We start from the raw sequence: 23,096 nt of genomic DNA on the forward strand, positions 1-23,096 counted from the left end.
GCGTGTGGCATGGCCACTTTCGGATCTCATCAGGAACAATCTGGCGGTCCGGAGTTGTCAGAAAATACTCCTGTACCTGCTGTCTTCCTGGCAAGGAAGCTGGGAATGGAGGGCTTTCCCAATGCCCCCCCCCCCAAAATAAGTCTCTGATGCCAGAAGGATGGCCCCGGTGCCCTGCCAACACCCTCACTTTGTGGCCGTTTCACCTGCATCACATCCCTACCCAGAACCCCCACCTCCACGCACTGTATATAATTAGCAGATGACTTGCCACAGATTTTCACTGGCACCTCTGAAGCTGCAGGCTGTCCCTCTCCCCAGTGAAATGACCTGCATTCCCACAGTAAGGTATAACCGTTCTCGGACCAGTTCGAGTCCAGTGGCCCAGTGCGCGTGTGCAGTGTGCAGGGGATGGAACCTCTCTGTGGGCCTCAAAAAGCTCCTGTGCTTTTCCCAAACCCCTACCGACGATACCCACCACCACCCTGCACCCAAATTCAGCTGTATCCGAGTCCCTGTACGTAACATGTCCCCAAAGGTCTCACTGGAGTTTCCATGCCAACCAAAGTGACTTAACCAGACAGGCTGATGGGTACCTGATCTCTGCTGTGAGTCATGCTGCTGCCCCACCCACCCTCACCTGAACCACCCTGCTTTGTCACTCCTGCCACCTGTGTTTAACTACCAGCAACTGTGTGATGCACAGGGGTTTTCCTGGTTCAGTTCCAGGGGCATGATCAATATTCTCACCCCCCCCACCCTGTACCCCACTCTACCAGGCCACTCTTACAGATGCCAAAAGCACCACTGTTCATTGTTGTGAGCATGTGGGGAAATTCTCTCTCTTTCTTGCTCTCTTTTTCTCTCTCTCTCTCTACGTCACGACTTATGAAAACCCCTCCCAGATGAAGCTCCCAACAGTGTCTCACCAGTGAGAAGTGAGCGGGCTCCGACCGACAGACCGTGCTCTCCTTGCTGGCGTAACAGGCGATTTCTGAGAAGGAGATGAGCAGGCTTTTCAGCACCGGTTCTCCCTGCAATGGCCACCCCCCCCGACCCCCCCCACTATCGCCAGACTCCGACCTGCCAGAGGAGCAGCGGGAGGCTGCAAAGTCACAGTTAAGTCGGAATGACTCAACGCGCCTTTTCATCTCGAAACGCAAGAATTGGAGAGTGCAGAGTGGGCTGAGTAGCCATGTGACCCCCCCCCCCTAACATAAAAGTGTAAGAAATGCCGAAGGCAAAACGGATGCCAGAACACACAAACGCTGAGCCGCGCTAATTAGCCTGCTTTCGGGAGGGGGGGGGGCTGCGGGGGGTGGCCTCGGAACTGCCGTCACCGTGATTCTGCCCTTAATTAAGCACGCCTCACCTTTGCATTGCGTCCCTGACGGCGTGTGGGAGTCGCTCGTTAGCCATCGTTACTGCGCAACCGCATCAGCTCTGGCCCGAGCCGGCGACTGCGGCTATTTACGGCATCCTATCGGGACGTGGACGTCGCAATGAAACGCGTGACGCTTACTCGCAGGCCGAGTCGCACGCAGACGGCTCTGGCAGCACCTCACTGCTGTGGCTTCCCCACACTTTTTCTGGAGAACACATTCTGCACAGGGACATGGGAAAAATGTAAATAATAAAATTTATCACACTTGCTCGCCTTGACAACGTTCCGTTCCGCTTGAAAGTCCGCGCGGTGGACCCCCCCCCCCCCCCGAACGCCCTCCTGATGGGTCACCGTAATGAGGCTCGCTTACAGTGCCCAGCACACGCTTACAGTGCCCAGCACACGCTTACAGTGCCCAGCACACGCTTACAGTGCCCAGCACACGCTTACAGTGCCCAGCACACGCTTTTGTCCAACTCAACCCGTCTGGCTTAAGAGCCTCACGTGTTCCCCTCCAGCCTCAGCTCATGCAAATTCAGGTTTTGCTCAAGGGTACAACAGTAATCCCTCCCTGGAGACCGGGGGCCGCCACGTTTTTGGTCACTGGCTTTGCTCCTACCTGCTTCCTTGTACATCCCAGTGGCAAAGAGGGTGGGGGAGGTTACTAAGTAAGTGTCATCTAAAATAGCCAGCCAATAAGCAAATGGAGCAATTAACCCCTTGCTGACACATGGAGCCTTCAGACAAGAGTGAGATGTTCAGGGGCGGAGTCAGAGCAGGCTGCTCCTCATTTGTCCTTCATCATTGGCCACAGCAGTGGCCATAATTCTTCTAAGAGCCACCCCTTGGAATTTTTTTTTTTTCTTTTTCAGTTTTTAATACAACACATGCTTTTATCTAAAGCAGCATACATTTTTGAGAAAGCAGGGTCACACAGTCTGTGGGGCAACTGGGGGTTAAGGACTATGCTCAAGGTCCCAACGATGAAATCACTCTGCAGACCCTGGGATTTGAATCGACAGGCACAGAGCTCTAACCAGCTGGGGAGCCACACACGACATCAGGAAGCATAACATGGATCTTATGTCACGCTGGGTGACACACAGGTCGGACCAGCGCCAGGATTAGCAAAGGTACACTGGCATTTAGGCTTGGGTCCAGCCTGGGGTGCCCTCCCGCTCGTTACCGTGACAGGGTGCGCAAATCCACACCCACAAAAGCTTAGCTATAAAAGAAACAAACACACCCAATGGAGACGAGAATCCCCAAGAGATTCAAATGAACGTCTTTGGCTTTTCAACTACACACGCCATGATGGAGTCAAACAGGTGTAGCTGACATCTGTAGCAAGAATCACTATCACTCATAACAAAAAAAAAAACCGTCTTTCTTGACACTGAGTCAACTCAGCGCTCATTCTCTGTTTGTTCAGAAGGTCGACGGGATGCATTCGCGGCAAGAATGCCGTGGGTGGAGAGGAGGAGGAGATTAAAGGATAAAATGAAGGGCCTGAGCAGGGATGAAAGGGGGCACGCAGACTCAAGGTGCTCCTGGGCTTGGCTTTTAGAGGGGGGAGATCTCCGGCTGCGATCTAAAGCAAGGGAGCTGGGGGGGTGGGGTGGGCTAAGCTCAGGGAAGTTCACTGCTCCCACCTGGGTGCCATACCCACCAGTCTCCATTCCACCTCACAGGGGCTGAGAACATGTAACCACGGAGACAAAAGGCTGGGGGAGGAAGGCAAGTGGGGCGGAAAAACCTAAGTGGGGGCTGATGGATCATTCCAGCTCCCATTCGTTTGAAAACAAGCACGATGCCCCCTCAGCTCTCTGTCCTGCTGTATCTTATCGCAGCGTGGCCCAGTGGCACAATACCCAGAATGCAATGGGCCCCCTCTTCAGGCTTACATTGTTTTTCCAAAGGGTACACATGTGCAGGTCCTGGGGGAGGGGCCCAAAGTCACACAAACATTAACCATTCCTGTAGTATACAGCCAATTCCTTTGTAATTAATGCCTAAAGGTTTTTTCTTACCGTTTGCACATATCAGGAATCAGCGCTTTGCAGGGAGGAGACGGTATTCATAAATTGGCACTTGTAGAAAAAAAAAGGGAGGGGGGGGGGGGGATGTCACATGTACCAGAAATTGCACTGACAAACAAAGTGTTTTGCCCCCCTCAGAAACTGTCTACTGGCTACACATCACTGTTGCCAGGGTGCCAGTTATAAGACTGACCCCCACCGCCCCAACCACCTAAGGAGAAATACTTTTCTCCATTAGCAAAGCATTCTGGGAATTTTCATAAAGGCAGCCGCCCACCCCACCCTGTACTGCACTGCTGAAACTTCTCTGCTACAGAAATGCCACTGGGGGCACGTCAGTGTCTAATGCGCTATCAGACTTCAAAACCGAACGTTTTAATAAAGCATGGGAATTCCAGACAAAAATAAACTGATAATAATAAACTGGAGGTTAAAAAGAAATTATGTCGAAAATTAAAACCGGGCATAAAAATTTCCGACTAATATAGAAAGTGTTCACTCCCTATGAGAAACACCATCCACAACTCACAAGAAACTGTCTGGCTGGGATCCAGCAACTTACATTTGTGTTTGAAGATCTTAAATGTGTTGAGCTAAGATGCATACAGGCTGCTTATCAAAGCGCTCAGAGGTATCTGAGAAATGGGGGAGTGCTTAATTTAATTCATCCACGGCTAGAGTGTCTCCTGTACGTTTTAATCTGCAGCGTGGCTGCGATTTAACATGATCCAGGAGACCGTGTGCAAATTTGGGAGAGTAACAGGCCTGGGGAGGGAGAACTGGCTTTGACTGGGCTCTGAGGTGAAAGGGCAGACTGGTCATTTTTCCACACCCTAACCCCAAAAGAAAGACTCCTGAATAAACTTTTATTATATGCTGAGTCAATTAATCCAATGTAAATTAAATACTAGGTACATTAATTATATACATCTGTGTGCTGGCAACATTGTCAAAACAAAGATTGATAATGTCAACATTTATATATATAAATATATATATATATATATATATATATATAAAATAAAAAAAAGTATTTTTTTCCCCCTTTTAAAAGGGGGAAAAACCAAACCTCTACTTTCAGAAATGTCAGAATCACACACGAGGTCGACCTAACCTGATCCCTTTTGTAATTTTTAACAACACAGCCCTGGCCTAACCTGTTTCAGGTGAATGATAACTCTTCATGCCTGAATCGCATTTCTTGAGAGCCAAACAGACCCCAGTCGGCCGTCAGGCCTGGTACATTGGCCCCTGACGCCCCTGAAGAGGCTTGGGGGGAGGGGAGACCATAGGGCGGTCAGCCCTGTCAGTGACTGGCCAGCTGAATTATGTTCCAATTACAGACCCCCCCAAAAAAAACAATAATTAAACACACAGAATGAGCCAACCAAGACCTCGACGATACGACGTCTCTTTGCCTCCGTCTTGTACCATCTGTCAGACAGCTACAGAATTCACTGATGGCCGGCCACAGCAGCCAGCCAGCATTGCACGCTACACCAAACACTACACCCGGCTGTGAGAGAGAGCGTGGAACGATGCTGGGCCCTTACCGTTCCAGCAATTCCCTCTGAACAAGAGAGGAAGAGTGTGCAGAGCTCCTGGTGAGGAAGTAACAAGGAGGCGGAGGAGAGAGTACTGTGGGGAGGTGTTTGGGATAGACTGCTGGGGCCACAGCTCATTTAACAGCTGGAATGTACACAATGGCGCTCCCTAAGGACGCATTTTACCTGTGACTTCTTGGATTAATTCTTGTCAGCCTATATACCGCCCCCCCCCCATCAGATGTGGGCTGAATAAGGGGTGATGCCGGTCAGATGACTCAAGGCCCAAGGCTGTACCTCGGAGGACAGACGCTGCATGCTTTCCTAATGACCCTGTGAACGGCGGGGGCGACAGACCCAGGTCGGCCGCGGAGTCTCTCTGGGCGTCGCTACGCTCCTGGGCGCTCAGATAAAATAAATAGGATATAAGGGAGGGGCAGAAGGTACAGCGGCTTCAGCTACCCTAGCAGGAATGAGGAAAGGGGGCATTGGCAAAAAAAGTCAAAGCAGTGGCCATTCGGTGAAACACACCAGCCCGATCGGTCACCGTAGTGATGGCCGACATCACTAACGGCAACAGCAGTAAGGATGACAGCAAACACGACCGACCCCAGTTACTCCCTCCCATTTCTCCGCCCCCATCTATTTGCGGATGAGGCTGGGCTGATGGGCCTCCCGGGTCGATACCCGAATGCCAAGTCAGGATACATCTCCTCAAAGTAGTCGATGTGGGGGGGCTGCAGGATATCCAGCGCCGAGAGGACCTGCAGAGAAGAGACAAGGCCAGGGCCATCAGCGACGGGCGGGCGGACGGTGGTGGTTGTCACATAGCATCTCGTCACGCTGGGCCGGACTGGCAGTCCGAGATGCCAACTCATAGGTCATATGACAGCAGGAGACATAGGAAGATGGAGGCCACTTCGCTACAATACAACTGGATACGACTTGCAGAAACTGAGTAACGTGGCCCCCTCTGTATCCAACCCGACAGTATCAGCGTTGACAAGAGGATTCTCCACTCCATCGTCACAGTGTAAACACAGTGGGGGGGGGGGGGTTGCAAAGGGGGAGCTGAAACCGCAAGGGTAATCAGCCTCCCACTGGAGCGGTGCGGAGAAAGCCGCATCACCTTTAACCCCTAAAGGTCGGGCCGTTCACACAAGAGCGTTCCCTCGGAATGCAATTCGGGAACAGCTTGTGGGCCACGACCGGTGGGTCACACAGGAGGTCAGCCTCAGGGAAGATTCAAAAACGGTGGCTCCAAGGGCTGGGGTCAAAGGTCAATAATTGCCAAAGTTGAGATGGGGGGCAAAAGAAAGGAATGGGGAGAGAGTGGATGAAGCAAGCCAAAAATCATTAAAGGTGCCAAAAAAATCTATAAATGAGTGAACTGAAAGAAAAAAAAATCTACGTGGTCATAAGGCATGAAGGTTGTGTCATGTTCTCTAAAGAGTTTTGGAAAAAGTTGAATGTTAACATTTCATTACCTTCCTGGAATTGGGCCTAGGAGCACAGTAGCTAAGGCCGCCCCCCTGGCAGCAGCAGGACACAACCCCCCCTTCCTTTACAAAGACACTCACGTTGTCGTGCTTGAAGAAGCAGAGCATCTTCAGCTCACGGAAGACCCTCTTGCAGGAGACAAGGTTCTGGAAGACGTTGGGCATCTTTTTGAGGGCGACGCGCTTCCCATCTCTGGGGTCTGTCACTGACCTGGGGGGTGGGGGGGGGTGTAGGAAGTGAATGGAAGCGACCATATGGTTCAGGGATGAAGGCATGCAGCAAACCTTGAAATCACACCACTGGTGCCAACAAGCTAAAAATATATTGTGCCAGCCTGACTTACATTGATCAGACACAACATTACTTTTTGGGTCTACAGTTCCGTCAAATCTAATAAATTGCAAGCGAGCTTCACAGTAACTGCCCTTTCCATGCTATCTGAGCAGAACAGCTCTTAGCAGGATGTTATATCTGTACTAATGTACAAACCCACCTGACCCCACAAACAAAGTGCAATCTATTGGTGGTGTTCAGTGACCGATTCTACCCACATGACTCAGGTGTTCCTCAAGGCCCAGTTCAGGGGATAGTGAAGTTGTATGTATACTCGACAAGACAAGATGTAGAACACATTTCACTGCACTTGAGACCCTGACGCAGTGCATTAAATATGAACCAAAAGGAGAAGGACACTGCAGGGTGGGATCTGGGCCGAGGCGAGCCAAGTCAGGCTTTCAGGAGGGCAGGGAGACTGCAGTAGACAATTAAAACCCAAGTCTGGCCACCAGCTACAGAACAGGGCGTGCGAAAGGAACACTCTGGGTCAGTGCCGAGCCGGGGAGAGAAACAGAACAAAGGATGAGTTGGGCACATCAGGGTGTTGTGGATCTGGGGCGGAACAATGAATGATTAAGGCTGCCTCGAGGAGAGGCTGAGCCATGTGATTCACAAGCTGGACTAAACATCGTGACACCAAGGAAAATGAGAAAATCACAGGAAGAGGAGGATGGAATGGGTGGACAAGAAGGGAAGACCTTTCACGAGACATGCTATGGTCACACGCGGTCACTACTCCTCCCACAGGGAGAAAAGCCCACCAAAAACTCAGCACCAGACTGGTCAAATGGCATGAGAGCAACACATGGTGGTAGCCCTACTGGAATAAGAAAAGCAAGCCACCAAAAAGACTGGTGATGATTGGTTGAGAGAGAACTGTTGTTGGCGATTTCCACTTCCAGCTGTTCTACTGTGCAAGTAGGAAACAGGGAGGCAGAAAAGGGGACCTTACTTGGTGATCTGAGCTTGCTCTGTAGCACAGCCCACCACCACAACCTTGGGATGCTCCTGTCACCTCAGGGCCGATAGGAGACAACAGAGGACATCTTATAAACAGGAGTGTGGCTAAAAGCCAGCCCGGTGCCTGCCTCCCACTAGTACCATCCAATCTCCTTACAGGGACCCTTGTAGAAAAGCTTCATGACTCATCAGGTTCTGGACACTTCTGCCATGGTGGCCACACCCACCTCGACTGCATGCAAGGGAAGAGGGCATCTTCCAAGAGTGCTCCCTGGTGCTCAATTTTAAAACGTCTATCCTCTGAAGGATGTCCAGAACTGAGAACCAAGGCCATACCAAAGTTTTAAAAGGGGGCTGCAGACAAGGCGAAGGCCAGTGCAAGAATTAATCCTTCTTCTTTGTCATCACTTCTGTGTTTCCTCAGTGCTGTCTGACCATGGAAAATGCATTCAAGTGTGCATTAAGCTCACATTACCCTAGAAGGTGGCCACAGAAATCAGCGTTCCCAGGGAAGATTATAGCCTGATTCATAAATGCACTGTAGCAATAGCTTTGCAGACGCCCACATCGAAAAAAAAATAAATACAAATAGAAAGAGCAAGAGAGAGCTCCCCCCCCCCCCCCCCACCCCGATAAAGTGAGAGCCCTAACCATGCCAGACTAGCTAGGCTTTTTGGGATAAATCAGTAAGGAAACCATTTCATTAAACTAGCCTGACAACACAGAACAACCAACACAGAAAACATTTTCTTGAAACAGTCTTACAAGACTAGAAACAAACCAGAAATTAAACCAGTCGCACAAAACATCCATGAAAATCCGCCAGTGTTTTGTTCAGTGTTTTTTGTCACCACAGCTGGATCTTGGTAACCGTTCCTGACAACGTCAAGAAATCATGGCGAGAGTCAGTTTCGGCCAAAGAAAGATGCAGGATGGATAACCATTTCTGGCATACGCTTTAAAGAAGCTATTCGGAAAAGGAAGGGACTTGCATGTAATTTTGTATCTCTTGCAGAGTCTTTGCGGTACAGCATGGTCTCCGCCCTAATAGCCAAGCCGTGTTCCTAGAGAGCTTGACTGACAGCCTGGTCTTGCCAAGGACTGCCCCGGTGACTATGAACATTAATGCTGTCCCCACTGTTAATATTCCCGCATGGATCAAGACTCACCGGACCATCCTGAGCGGGGCAGCAGTGGCGCATCTGGGATGTCGATACTTTTATTTTTAGTGCAGAAGCCAGATTGAGACGGACCGGGCCAGAACGCCAGCAACAGGCCCCACTTCCACTGGCCGGATTAAATGGGGGTAGCGATATGCATCAAGGACTTGTTTAAGGAAAATGGAGGCTAGCTGCTCTTTGTTTATTATTAATAGGTATCTTTTTAGCCTGCAAGGCTAATGAGGGAAGCAGAGGCACAGCAATTTCACGCTACCGCGCACACTCTTCCCTTAACAAGGTCCGGCAGCCAATGCACTGGTGCCATGAACGGGCCGGGGCCCAATGAACAGGCTGACACGGGAGACGGCGCTCTTCAACTTGCCGATGCACTGACAGAAAAAGGGGGGGGGGGGGCTCCTGGCATCTGCACATGTTTAATTTGCAAAACGGCTGGATGGGTCCACATGATCCTCTACGGCACAGACTGCAGACCCAGGTGATCTGCTTGCATTTGTGATTACGGAATAGGTTAAGCAGGTATCACGCGAACAGCTGGTAGCAGCCAATCCGAGATTACCTGTGACCCTCGTGCATGCCAAATTCCCTTATCCCTTTTCAAAATTTCCCCTTAAGACAGGGGTCTCAAACTCCAGTCCTGGAGGGCCGGAGCCCTGTGTAGCTTAGTTCTTTCCCTGTTCCACCACAAATGATTCAGCTCAAGAGCTGTGTGGTAATTAGCACAAGGAGTTGAATCAGGTGTGTTAAATGAGGGTGAACCAAAAACTGTGTAGGGCTCCGGCCCTCCAGGACTGGAGTTTGAGACCCCTGCCTTAAGGCAAGATCACTTGCAAGCACTGAGAACTGGCACTTCAAGCTGGACTGCTCAACGGCAGGAGCAGAGTCGATTAATGAGTTTGGGAGTAAGAGTTACTCAAGGTTAACATCTGGACTGACCAGAGGTACCAAAAGTTACTTCAACCCAGATACTTCTTGAGATTTTGAGTCTTCAACTGTGAGCAAGGGAGCCATGAGGGTAGGAGACCACTGATAGGGGGCAAGAAAGGTAGGAGAGACCGATGGCATTTCAGACCCCCAAGACACATGTTGTCCCACATCCATGGTAAAGCAGAGACGGCACCTTGAAAAGCAGACCTCCAGAGCCTCTGCTGACCTCCCATGCTCACATTTCCCTTCAGCCCAATCTATCACGCAAGCTGCTGAGAGGCTTAGGCCAGGCATGGATCATAGCGATCCACGTGTCATTTCATTTTGTCACATTCTGAACGTTTTGACCCTCTGGAGCAAACAGATGGCAAATCTCATCATCTAAAGCTCACACGACCCTCACTCAGCATATGTCCGGGTGGAGGAACCCCCCCAACCACCCCCAAACAACTCATTGGATGGAAAACAAAGCGTGCGGCTATGCGTTATCCCACAATGCACTGCAGGTTTGCCCACATCTACAGTTTTTAAATGCTATGTTGGCAGCAGCACTGCCAATGTAGGAGGGTTCTTGCTATAAGTGACTTATCAGGAAAGGAAAGCGATAGCATCAGGTTGCTTACATTTTAATCATTCGAAGGTCTCATCGACAAATCAGGCTATTGCAAGAATAAGTATGGGCAAAAATGAACCAAAAACACACAAACCCAGGACCTACAAAGATAACAGCACCAGTGCAACCGTTAGCACAGAGTAGGCAGCCAAACCGAGACTCAATCAAGTTCAGGGTACTGCCGTCTATCTTCCTGATCAACAGTCCACCCTCAACCGTACCCCCATCCCCTCCCAGCAGTCACGTGCCCGACGGCCCTGGGGCCTGAACGCACAGCTCTCTCTCTCGCTCACTTGCTCGCTGCATTTTTCAAATACTTGCACAGAGACATCAAAGAGCATAGCAGGAAATCCTCTGGACGCTTTGAAGGGGCCTCTCACCCAGGCAGCACAATCATCCCCAAAGGGCCCCCGTGCGGACGAGCTGAGTGCGGCGGCCCCACTAGGCCACTCCCCCTGACCCTGTTAATTCTGCAGGTCGCGCTCCGGTACCGTAACGGGCTTGAGAGTTGTTTCGCAGGACGACTGCTCGAGAGCGAGGAGCCACACAATCGCGGACCGTACGGCGGCCTCATCAGCAGTTATGATTCTGTTTAAAGCTGCAGCTCGGGCTCGTTAGACGAATCGGCGGGAATTAGCATATGTCTGCATAATGAATGGAGGACAGGTTTAATGCAAAGCTGAAGCCCCCATGCTGTCGTACAGCAGCCCGCAGTGACTGGCACCCGGACGACAGGTAACGATGGACGTCCCCGAACCGTGGTGACACAGACGGGTTGCAGAGTGTCCCTGCCGACCGGCGGAGGGACGCAAGTGCCGCGGGGGAGCTTAGCAATGTGTCCTGGTCGCTGCACTGGGCGGTTTTGAAGCGCTCAGCGGATTTGGGTCAACGGCCTACTTATTCACAAATTAAAAGTATAACAGACGCGGAAGCGGGATGATTCTAACGTGCCCAGGGCATGGGGGGGTTGAGGGGGAGAGAGAGGGGAAGAATAATTATATACATATATGTGCCAGTCACTGCAGCTTCAGTCATCGTACTCTGGTTCCATAATCCTCCCAAAAAACCCACATGAATGGATAAAAATGTATAAACCCGTGGATCAATTAAGCGATTAATGTGCAACGGCAGGCCAGAAGCACGAATCTAACGGGATGCCTAAACAGTGTTGTGTGCAGACCATGCGAGACAAGAGCTGGGAGCTTGCTTGGGGGTGGGGGTCTGGAAATGTTGGTTTTTATCTCATCAGGAAGTCTCCTGCTCAAATATCCAGAAACAGGCAATTTGATGGAACAACAGAGCGCGTTCTGGCCAGCCCCAAATGCAGGAATGGTGTCCTGAGGAAAAGTCGCGCCTGCAGATTAGATAACGCCGCTCTCAGCACGACCTCGTCTTAAAGGGCACCTGAGCTATTTACAGAGAAAATAAAGCCGGCTTTTCTTCCCCCTCTGCCCTGCCGGGTAATTAACAGCCCCACGCTGACGACGCGCTCCTGATAAGTCTGTCAAAACCGCGGCAACATGGATCCGGAAACTAGAAACAAGGCGTTTTTTAAAAATGCACAGAAATACACAAAACAAGAACGGGCTGATTCTTATGATGGGATAGTAGGCTCAGCAGATGAGAAACGATGGTTTTTGGTTACCAAGAAGGGAGGCCATTTCAGGAGGCCTGGCTGCACACAGGCTTTATAATCCTAAGTCCCTGTGTCAACTCGGATGGCTGACTGGCAGACATCACAGGAGGTGCCGGTGAGGGGAATTCATGCATGTGGGCAGAGCAGAGTGGCTGCTCTCTGCATTGTAAATATTACTGCTTTTGGGGTTGTGGGGGTTACCGTGAGGAGACGTTGCATTCTGCCCTATGGCTGGAAATATGACATAGCTGAGGACTCCGCAGAAAGGCAGGCTCACAAACCAAACCGATATCCCTACAGAGCACCAACGCAACACCTAACGGTGTACAGCGATTCTAAGGTAACCTGCGGGGGGTGGGGAGGTCTGTTCACTGAAAACGAAAGAGTGATATTTGAGACCTTGAGGTCCAAGCTGCCCCAAACGTGACGCCCGCAAGCGCGCGGCCGCGATTCTGTCTCAGTAAACGCGGACGGGCTCATCGGTGTTGTGGGCAAAAAAGGTGCGATCCTACGTAAAGCGTCTGGCTCAAGGCTGGAGATTCGAATAGGCAGCAGCGGGCTGGATCTCGGAGGCCAGACTGAGGCATGAAGCTGGGGAGCCCAGGGATCGAGGCTCACCTCCCACACCAACACCATGTACACATATACTCATTTCGATTACGAAACCCCTGTTGAACCCGAGCCCTTAACAGGAGTTACGAAATGTGCTCACAAATCATTAAAGCATAATTTCATTCCGGAATCCTAATCGACTCGTGTACGATACTGCTGCATCAAAAGGCGGTCACTCCGACACAGCTGGGGGTACAGAAGTCCGTGACAGTCATCCTCTGTTTACAGTGACTCCAGATCAGCTGTCAAATGGTGACAAGGTGACAGAGCAGAGGAACAACAGGTCAACCTCCTCCGCTGCCACCACAGAGCTCAAATCATAAGAAACAGGATAAGCAGATCAGCAATGGATAAAAACATATATATGCTGGGTGTTGATTCGAATGGAACGAAGGATTGAGGCTAGGATGGAGAACCACCTTCCTCAACAACTGGTGTCATTAGCAACACCTCAAGGAGCCCCAGCAGGCGATGCCGATAGCATGGCATTAGCGTTAGCCGCCTGGGGGCTGGTAGCTCACATATGGGGACTAATTAATCTGGAGGGGTTACCAGCACAGACCTGCTAATAGCTTAATCATCTTACATCAAAGCGCTTTCTCTGTCCACTCATCCCCTCTTGCACCTTGGGTAACGTCACTCCACAGTAAGCTTGAACGATAACTTACAGAATTTTGACGAAGTTTCTAAAAGCAATGCCATTCTGGAAATTCGAAATCTTGGCAATAAAATTTTGCCTGGGTCAAGATTCCAAAACACTGTGCCATACCCTAAATACTGTATACCATATAACAGTAATACCACCCAAGCCTAGTCTGCGCCAGAATGAGGGGCCGTCTGGTTGCCCCCACAAGGCAGTGGGACCTAGAGAATCAGATAGCAGATTGGTATCAGCAGATGTTCATTAAAAGTCAGGATCTGATGTGTCCAAAGGTAGCAGAACCAGGGCAGAAGACATAATTGCTAAAATAACGGAGATGATTGCACTGGACAATCAGACATTCACCACTTTCAAGCTTGCTACAGCCTCCCAAGTTGGAAGAACTTTGCTGATGTCTCACTGGACACATTCACAGGATCTTAAGAAGTATCGTCACTGACACCAATTTTCGCGACAGATCTGTGGAGCTTGAAGGTTACCTAGTGTTGGTAATATCAGACAGACAATCTGGTATTGACCGGAATGTAATCATCTGTCCACCAGTAGCGGTACTGGGTACCAGGAAAGACGCGGTGCAAGCGAGTCACACTAACGCACGGCGCTCAAAACCTCCGGCAGGAGATGGTGCCAGATAACATGAATTACCGGCTGTGCCTGTACTCCACGCTCGGCTCTGCTCGCCGGCACAGAGACAGAATACAGTAGAAGTTAGCAAAAATGAAGATGAGAGCGCCGCTGTCTCTCGCCCACTCGAACACTACCTCTTACTAAAATCAAATATTCCCCCATTTCCCCCTCAGCGTGTCAGAGTAAAACACGACGTGTTCGTACAGAGCCCTGGAGAGAAAGCATCACAGCGGAGGAGAGACAAAAAGCCCATTCGCCATGTGAGACAGAGAGAGCGGAGATGTAGATTCTGCTCAAGATCCATGGGTGATGTGCAGAGAGGCAGCCTATGAACACCGACAACGTGCACACTGCTTTGGGGGTCGGGGTCCCCACAAGCCCCAAGCATCATACCCCCTGTACTATGCTCTCCCAGGCAGGACCTGCAATGCTGCTAGTTTCACAGTCCCTGCCAAGGGTTCAGCAAAGGGCAAGCCTTGCTGGGAGGTGGGGAGATAATTGGATAGACACCAGCACCAGTCATTATCAGAAGAACACACTCCAACCCCACCCACCAGTACCTGAAGGAAAGCCTTCTCAATAGGATCAGCGAGGCAAACATATGGCAGCCTAATAAGTTTGATAATTACAATAGGTCTTGGGGGGCATGGAGGTGGACAGGAGACATGGGGGGGGGGGGGGGGGCACTGAGAACCAGCACACAGGACAATACAGACAAAAAAAAGCAACAGAATCCATAACATTTGATAGGTTTGGCAGTGACCAAGCAGCATGCCCCCCTTCCCCCTTGGGGAGGGACTGAAGAGGAAAACAGAAAGAGAAACCACTGGAAGGCAGCCCCGCTGACTTTTAACGAGAACGGCGGCGCGAGGAGCCCACTTCCTGCCCCGCCATTCACTTCCTGTTTCACATGGCTGTAATACCGCGGGCGTATACGCGCCTCTCTGCAGAGCACTGGTCGGGGGCTGCAGTTATCTCGCCGTCACAGCGACAGGGTGGCTGTGGGGGCCCGCAGGCAGGGGGGCGGGTGTCCTGCGGAGATATGGGTATGCGGGACTAGCGTAGGCAGCCACACCCCATCCCGACCCGAAAGCTTCTGCATCGCACCTCAAAAACCAGCATAAGTATTAACGCCCACCTCAAACTTCAGGCAGCGAACACAAACACTGACTCCACAACACCACAAACAATAACTACCGTTCAACCGCTCTCAATGGGGACTGTCAGATACACCGTCTTATGCTACACGAAAAAAACCATGAGGAAACTCCAATTCAGAAATGAATATCCCCTGAGACAACTGAAGGTAGTTTAAAACAAGCAGCATAATTCATAGGTGCCAGGAACATTAAATAAAACATTGATTTTAAATAATAAAAAAAAAGAGGATGCCTTTTTATTAATTTTGGGTGTAATTCATAATGAGCAATCATCTAGGTCACGACCCAATGAGATGCAGAGAGACCCACATTGGAGATTAAACCAGATGAGTGCTGGAACGGCATCGGCAGCAGTCCTGAAAGTCAGCCGCCTGCTTGTAGAAACCAGAACCGCTCCCAGACCGGGGCGGACAAAACGGGAAAAGCAGAACTCACCGGAGGGGGTTTGCGTACACGGGCAGAGGAAATCCAGCATTTTGGGAATTTCTCCCAGACGGCATGGCAAATTATGCATGTATTGAGCTATAAAAAAATAATGGCCTGTGTTCTTCAATAACAGTTTGAACTGAAAAAGTACAATGAAAAATCTAAGCCAGGCATGTGGAAAAAGTACTAGGGTATAAAGTGAAGGTTTGGAGTGGAGTTGCGAGAGCGGGAATTCTGTGCGTCTCTGGGCCCTGAGGAGCGGAATCAGACGTGGGGTTCAGACCACGTATCGCCAGGAAATCTGTGGAGTGGGAAAACCCCCCACACAGAAATGCATTTCGCTCCACTTCGTCGGCATGGTAACAGTCATCAATTATGAAGGGAGGGAAACAACATTGCCTTCGAATGCTTGCACAAAATGTGTCCTCGGTTTGAGTGGGGGGCGGGGGGGATGTGACAAAAAAAAAAAACAAAACAAAGTCACCTCGCAGCATCACATGGTGCCAGCACATGTATGAGCATGCGTGTTGACAGTTCGACAGGTATCTGTGCACATGCATGCATGCATCTGCAGTCAGTCTCTCTGACACACACACACACACACACACACACACACACACACACACACACACACACACACAAAATACAAAAACAATGAGACTTTTCTCAATCTCCTGGGCTGAGGCACTACTGTTTATTGAAGGGGATGTCAGACAAATGGATCCCACTGTTCCAGGAGCCATTCTCACTGGAGCCGGGGACAGTGGGGGAAAAGACTGTGCTCTTGCACTGCAAACCCCCCCACCCCCCTCCCCCACCCTGGCTTCTGACAGAAGGGGCAGTCAGCTCCACAGAGCAATAAACAGCGCAGCAAACAGGAAAAGGAAGGAGGAGGCTGCGTGGTGTTGATTGTTGAGGAGGGAGGGGGGGCTGAGGGGTGTAATTAAGACGCTGGAGCCGCAGCCTCTGCTCTCCCCGGAGTCTCCTAATCGATGGCTTTATCGGCCATCTTCCACATTTCCTCAGGATGCTCTAATCAGCTGCAGTGCCCCCCCCCCCCCCCCCCCCCCCCCCGTGCTCTCCCACGCAGAGCGCCGCAGTGCGAGCTGCTTAACCCTGCGCATGCCGGGCTGTAGGGGCCCCCAGCCGCAGCCTGCCCCCCGTCTCCGGCCAGCCGCAGCAGAGGTGGATGTGTCTCCATGTTCAACAGTCCATTCCCAGGTGGCCAAACTGCCCCCCCCCCCCCATCTGAAAATATCCTCAATACTGCCTGCTACCTGGACATCAATATGCCCAGGTCCCAGTTTTGTGTGATGGGAAGCGGGTCAAGAATTTAGAATTTTTTTTTTTTTTTTTTTAATTATAACTCTAAGAAGAGGTGACTGCTGCTGGTGACTGTCAACCCAGTCAACCCAGTCAACCCAGTCAACCCAGTTTCATTTGGTCAAATGTGTTCTTTTCATCGAAACAAGAAAGCTCATCATAAAAGTATTTCCAGAGTGATTTATGTTAATTTTCAGGAAGGAAAAAAAAAAAAAAAACCCTCAGACGATAAAATCTGAAAATGATGCCCTGTCCATTTCAAAGAACAGGGGGTCCTGTTGAATGTCAAACATTTATCAAAAATCCCCAACAAAAAAAATGTATCTGAGAAGGAAGCATTTTGAAATGGAAAAACTGCTACCGAACGAAACCTCGGCCACCAGCAAATCCATTACCTCTCCCATCAAAACTGAAAGCATACCACCCCAAAAGATAGATTTAGCTTCATCCAACAGGTCTCACAGACTGAAAGAGGATTAGTCAAATGAAGCGGGTTAAAGAGTCGTCCAGAAATCAAACCGTTGAATTCAAACCTAATAATAAAATGAAGCTCTGAATAATGACTGTGGGCCTCTGAGGTTACACAATGATAAAAAGAGTCAGAGTCCGGCATCCAGTTCAGCTGGTGCCGCTTGTACACCCACCCAAATTTCTCCGAGATCACTGACGTACGAATACATGCATAATCCCGCATTCTCCACCCACGGAGGCACCACGCCACGCGAGCGGAGGACCGGTTAGACACCTGTCGTCAACAAGCGGCTGCCATTCCAGCCAGCTACCGTTCCCGCGGCTCCTCCAAGCAGATTATCCAGAGGGAGTCGGGTCACACCGAGTCCAAAGGAAAGATGGGAGGGGGGGGGGGTTTACAGAGAAAAGGGAAAACAGCTGCACCGAGCAGCCGGCTTGTCCCGCGCTCCATAAGGTGAGGTGGGCCGTTCCGCAGCCTCAGATTCTGCCAAACGCAGGCCTCTTAAAACCTGCCTTCGACTGCCGTCGCTCTTCTTGATGCCAACTTTCGGCGCAGGATGTACCAAGAGCCCCGGAGTCGCCACAATAACTACCCCCCCCCCCCCCCCCCACCCACTTGCACACAAAATAAATAAACCCAAAGGCTTAATAATCCCTGGGACAGGACGCTGATGTCGCCGTCTGGACGGCGGGGGTGGGAATGGGGTGAGAAAGCCAGGTGGCGAGGAACAGAATGGGGAGCTATTTGGATCTGGCAACATTCAAAATCTCAATAGTGCAATTAACTTCAGGAGGAGCTTTGAGTGACAGACCATCAATGGCCCTAAACAGAGACACGCTGTCTGTGTTTGACATGGGGTCAATTACGCCTGTGTAGTTTGTAATTTGGAATTATTCTAAATGATTAATCAGAGCGCAATTACACTCTACATAATACTTAATGTATTCAACAGACTGTGAAATAAGTTCCACTTTAGGGTAATTTTGACTCAACGGTTTAACTTTTTTGAATACCGATTTATAAAGTAAAACTGAACGGCAACCTCTAAGCTACAGATAAAGCAAACAGCTGCATACAAGAAGTATTCGGCTCAAAACGAAAAAGGCACGGAATTGATGTCCGAGATTCCACTGCAAATTCTGCTCCGTCCCAAGGTAGAATTAAGTATGACATGGTAAAAATCCAGCATTAGAACATAGCAACCAGGTTGCACCGTTGCCATGGAGCTAACACCATCGGGGGGGAGTTCAAGCTTGACAATAAAACTTGTTTATACCCCAAGTGTTTCCAATCGCAGCTGCTGGCTCCTGTTAGCTTCCTGGTTCCCTGGTTCCCCTTCCAAAGCTTGGCATTACCAGCTGCCATGGGTGAGGCAACAGGGATGTGCTTCACACTGTGCCAGTCAGCTCCCTCCCAAGGGACCACATCCCTTTCAGCTGGATGCCCTCAGGTCCAACGAAGCAACCCCAGTACACACAGATGTGCCATAGCAGGGCACCACGACTCTATCTTCATGGGGGGGGGGGGGTGGAGAGTGATCACGTCTTTCGAGGCCACAAGCTTGTAACCTCCATGGTTTCTGCTGCTTAATCCACAAAGTTCTGGAAGAGCACCAGCAAAATATCCAGCTTTGGGAAGGAGTAAAACTATAAGCCACTTTGGATCAAAGCATCAACTTAGCAACAAGTTATCGTGACAGCAGTGGCACCGGGCATTGGGAGATCCACTGTCACATGACAGGGGGACAGGAGGAGGAGAGAGAGACAGGGCGAGGATGTGGTGCTGGAGTGTGTCAGCTGGCGATGAGCTGCTGGTCTCGGACCCTCCCTGGGGGGGGGGATGTACCAGGGCTGGCGTGTAAAACGGCAGCTGGATTAAGCGCACTTCAGCACTGTTCCAGAATGGCAGCCATACAGTCTTCCTGAAAAGCGATTATGACCCAAGAACAGCCACAACCAGGACACACAGACAGACACACACAATTACACACAGACCGGGACACTCACTGGCCATTTTCAGCAGCGCGAACCTGCACGAGGCACAAAAAGGCAGATATGGGCAAAAAGCTTAAAGGCAGCCTGAGACTGCGGGAGGCAGTGGCTGCAGGGGCGCAGTGGAAACACACCAAGGTGCCTCCGATTAAGCGAGACCCCCGGGGGCCGCAGATGAATGCAGGGGCCTGTCCAGTGTTTATTAATCGGGCTGTGATTTAAGGCTCTGCTGAAGTGCGATGCCAGGTTTCCCAGCAATGATGTCATGACGGGTGACCCAGTCCATGCAAGCAGATAGAGAGAGAGAGAGATTTAGACAGATACAGAGACAGATAAGGGTAGGAGAGAACCTTGGTATTTCCCCTGGCAAACTGTCACATACTGTCACGTACTTCATTACACTACACCATCACCAAACTCACCCAATCACATGGCTTTAGAGCCCGCGAGGGATCTCACTGCCCTGCTGCATTTGTGACCCGTTTCCGAAGACACTGCGTTTCAGAAAACTCAATTACGGATCCCTCTCCTTAACGACATCCCGACTAAAATGTCAAATCTCATCCCGCGAGTCGGCTCCGCGGCTGAAAGTTCCGGAGTCTCGTCACTGCGCGGGCAGGACTACCGAACAGGCAGAAGTGCAAAAAGTAGAATCCAGCTGCATTTAGTGCCCGGCCAATGGGACGCCCGATTGGCACTGCGCTTTTAAGACGCTGGGCCACTCTGTATCAGTCTCTATGCCCTGGAGAGTACAGTGATATTTTCATTAGCCCATGAAGACACAAGGATACACCCTCATCCCTTGGAATGTCTTGTGACTCGCAGAGCCAGTTAAAGACGACAAAGGCAGCTGGTAACAACGATCCTTTCAGACAGTCCCAGTTTCTCTAGGAGGTGAGAATATTTTAGATTTTTTCAGAAGGGTTTGAACTCTCATCTCATTTGCATTCCCGAGGTGCACCGGTTGGGTCTGTCAGTTTGGTTCACGGAGGGGAAAACGTGATAAAATCCAAACGCTTCCTAACTAATCCACAACTTTAAAAGACAAAGGTGAAGCATTAAACAGCAGAGTCAAACTTTACAGTATCTAACAGCACCTGCCTTTTTTAGAAACCTTTATAACTTTTTTCCTCTCCCCAACTTCCCTGCATCCTTATGAAATTCCCAAAGTCAAACCTAACAAATATTGCTAGCAAAAACTATTTTTTTCCCCTATTTCCTGGAAATGTTATTAGCAAGATCTAATTGGCAAAGGATTTACAATTTTCTGTCAGAAAATGGTTTAATGGATCGGTTTATCATTCATAATATATGTAGACGAAGACAAACACATATATTAGTCACCCGTGAGTGTTTGTTTGCATAAGGTACAGTTAGTAATCAGTTTCACCATGTTTCTACCTAATAGCCATTATCTCACTATCAACACACAACATCAGCATGTGTTACATCCATCAAAAAAAAAAACCCACTGTTGCTGTTAAAGATTTAATTAAATAAATATTAAAATGAATGAGACTTTCTCGGACGTCCAGCATGCCCACCTCTAGCGGGGGGGGGGGGGCTGTCAGTACGCCAGCAGTCTGTTTTGCCACCAACACTATTATTAAAACCTCTTCATCACCGTCACGGGAGGTGGGGGCAGGTCAATACGGACAGCCTGCTCCTGACACCTGTGGGGGGGGGGGGTTACCCTCGTCAGCGTGGTAATGCTTCGTCAGCCCATTAATCATTTTCCCCGCAACTCATATCTGTTGTAGATTTCAGCGCGACGACACGGGAGATGGGACGGAGGCTTCAAATACACCAGAGGGACTCAGACAGCCAATGAGAAGCAGCCGTTTACACTCCAAACAGCGAAAGAGAAACCCAAACACTACACCGTACTTGTCGTTGAGAAAGGAAAACCCCATGAAACGAGACTGAGTCCCGCTCAACGACACGAAAGCCAAGCGGAGGACTGTCCCACGGCCTCCTTCCACAAACCGCATGTTTGACTCATTCGCTGGCATCTCCGTCACGGCAGCAGCCACCCAAGAAACGGACACGAGTCGGTGAATGTTGATTAACTCTGCCTGAAAGCCCACCCACCCAGCAACAGGCCTGAGGGGGAGGCACGGCCCCCGGGGAGAGCACAGGGGCTGCGTTCGGGGTGCTTCCTTCCCACTCGTACACGGATCACAGCTGAAACCAAAGTTTATTAACAGGGAACATATAGATTGAGGAGGAGAAAAGGAAAAAAAAAAATGTCACGAGCGGACATACGGATGACTGACAAGACGAAACTTCTAATATCCCGAGTCACTATTCATATCTCCACGGCACTTTATTAAAGAAACCATGGCATACGATTTTCAGATTCCTCGCATGACGACGGATTTATCGCTTACAACCTATGAAAACCATTTTATTGACATTGGTGGGTTTTTCATGTTGTATGAGGATAGCTGAATTTTAACTGGTGTTTAGGTATCACGAACCGCACACGCAGAATCATGGGCCTCAGCGGCAAGCTTCAAAGGTCAGATGTCAGAGACGCGGGCGAGCCAGACGCGGCCGCTTAGCCTGACGTAAACATCTCCCTTTGAGTTAGCCGTTTTCTCCAAGGCTCACGGGTCAAGCGGGATGTGAAGTGAAATCAGGTGTTGGCTGGCTGGCTGGGGGGGGATCCTCTCGTCCAGCTCATCTCCTTTCATTGAGGCTATTAATATGCAGGCAGCCAGCGACACAGATTAAGAGACAACGATGGGAGACAGGAAGCCATTCAGGGGAAAATGTCAGCTTGGGATTATGGGCCGTGGTAGGGGTTGGTACACTGATGCGCAAACTGACAGCCCCCCTCCCCCCGAATCACTCCTCGAAAGCAGGCCGTTCTTACGACCGGCAGACTGGAGAAGCATGCTTGTTTAATTAGAAGGCGAGATACAGGACCGGGCATACAAAGCCTGAGTTTAAGGCCGAAGATGTGAGAGCTGGGTGCTGGAATGAGCAGCTAGAGCGATTCCCCCACAACATGCTTCTAGCTGTGTTGATATATAATGTATGATGGAAAACCCACTGATCGGGCCTAAACGAAACTGAACGACTGAACGAGAGCTTCCACGCACTCAAAAAATTCATCACCTAATGGCTGGAATTCTGCTGACAGCTACTCCAGTATCACTGGGGTAAGTTAAACGCGCGAATAAAGTAATCTTTTCCCATAAAGTGGCGGAGTGGTTTGTGGTTAAACTTACACATCCTGTGTGCCAAATCAATCCACAAATACCATGAATCGCACCACATTTCTCAGTCAGCGAGGTAACGGTCCTGACACATGCTTGCGTGTCTGGCCTTACAAGAAACTGAACGATGCCCAAACACAGCCCCCCCCTCCCCAAGGGAGGTAACACTTCCCAGCATGTTGGCAGATCTTTTCATACCTGCAACACGATTGTTTTATTTTCAGAGATGAAGCTGCTGCGCTCCTGCAACACTGCAAGCCGCTCCGGGATGACGGGTGCCGAGGAAACAAATTGCCCCCCATGCCAGAAGTGATTGTGGCCCCTGTTCACAACTGTTACCTAGGGGGGCAGGGCAGTGGTGACCAGAGATGGCCCAAAATACAGAAATACGGCAAAGAAACTTGAATTTTTCGAGTTATAAAATAAAGACACCAGAGCCTGATATGTAAAGCCAAACCTGTGGCAGATAACAGGAAACCGGGG

General features: G+C 50.2%; 1 protein-coding gene across 3 annotated transcripts in view; it reads right to left on the reverse strand.

Moving 5' to 3' along the window:
- Positions 1 to 23,096, reverse strand: part of nlk2 (nemo-like kinase, type 2) — a 46,067-nt gene that overhangs the window by 20,286 nt on the left and 2,685 nt on the right. For all 3 annotated transcript variants that reach the window (XM_072700989.1, XM_072700988.1, XM_023836325.2), the window contains exons 2-3: positions 6,548 to 6,677; positions 5,676 to 5,731 (exon numbers count right to left, since the gene is read on the reverse strand). In XM_072700989.1, coding sequence (XP_072557090.1) covers positions 5,676 to 5,731; positions 6,548 to 6,677 — 186 coding nt within the window. The remainder of the gene's footprint in view (positions 1 to 5,675; positions 5,732 to 6,547; positions 6,678 to 23,096) is intronic.

Source organism: Paramormyrops kingsleyae, chromosome 17, assembly GCF_048594095.1.
Source record: "Paramormyrops kingsleyae isolate MSU_618 chromosome 17, PKINGS_0.4, whole genome shotgun sequence".
Classification (NCBI taxonomy): Eukaryota; Metazoa; Chordata; class Actinopteri; order Osteoglossiformes; family Mormyridae; genus Paramormyrops; species Paramormyrops kingsleyae.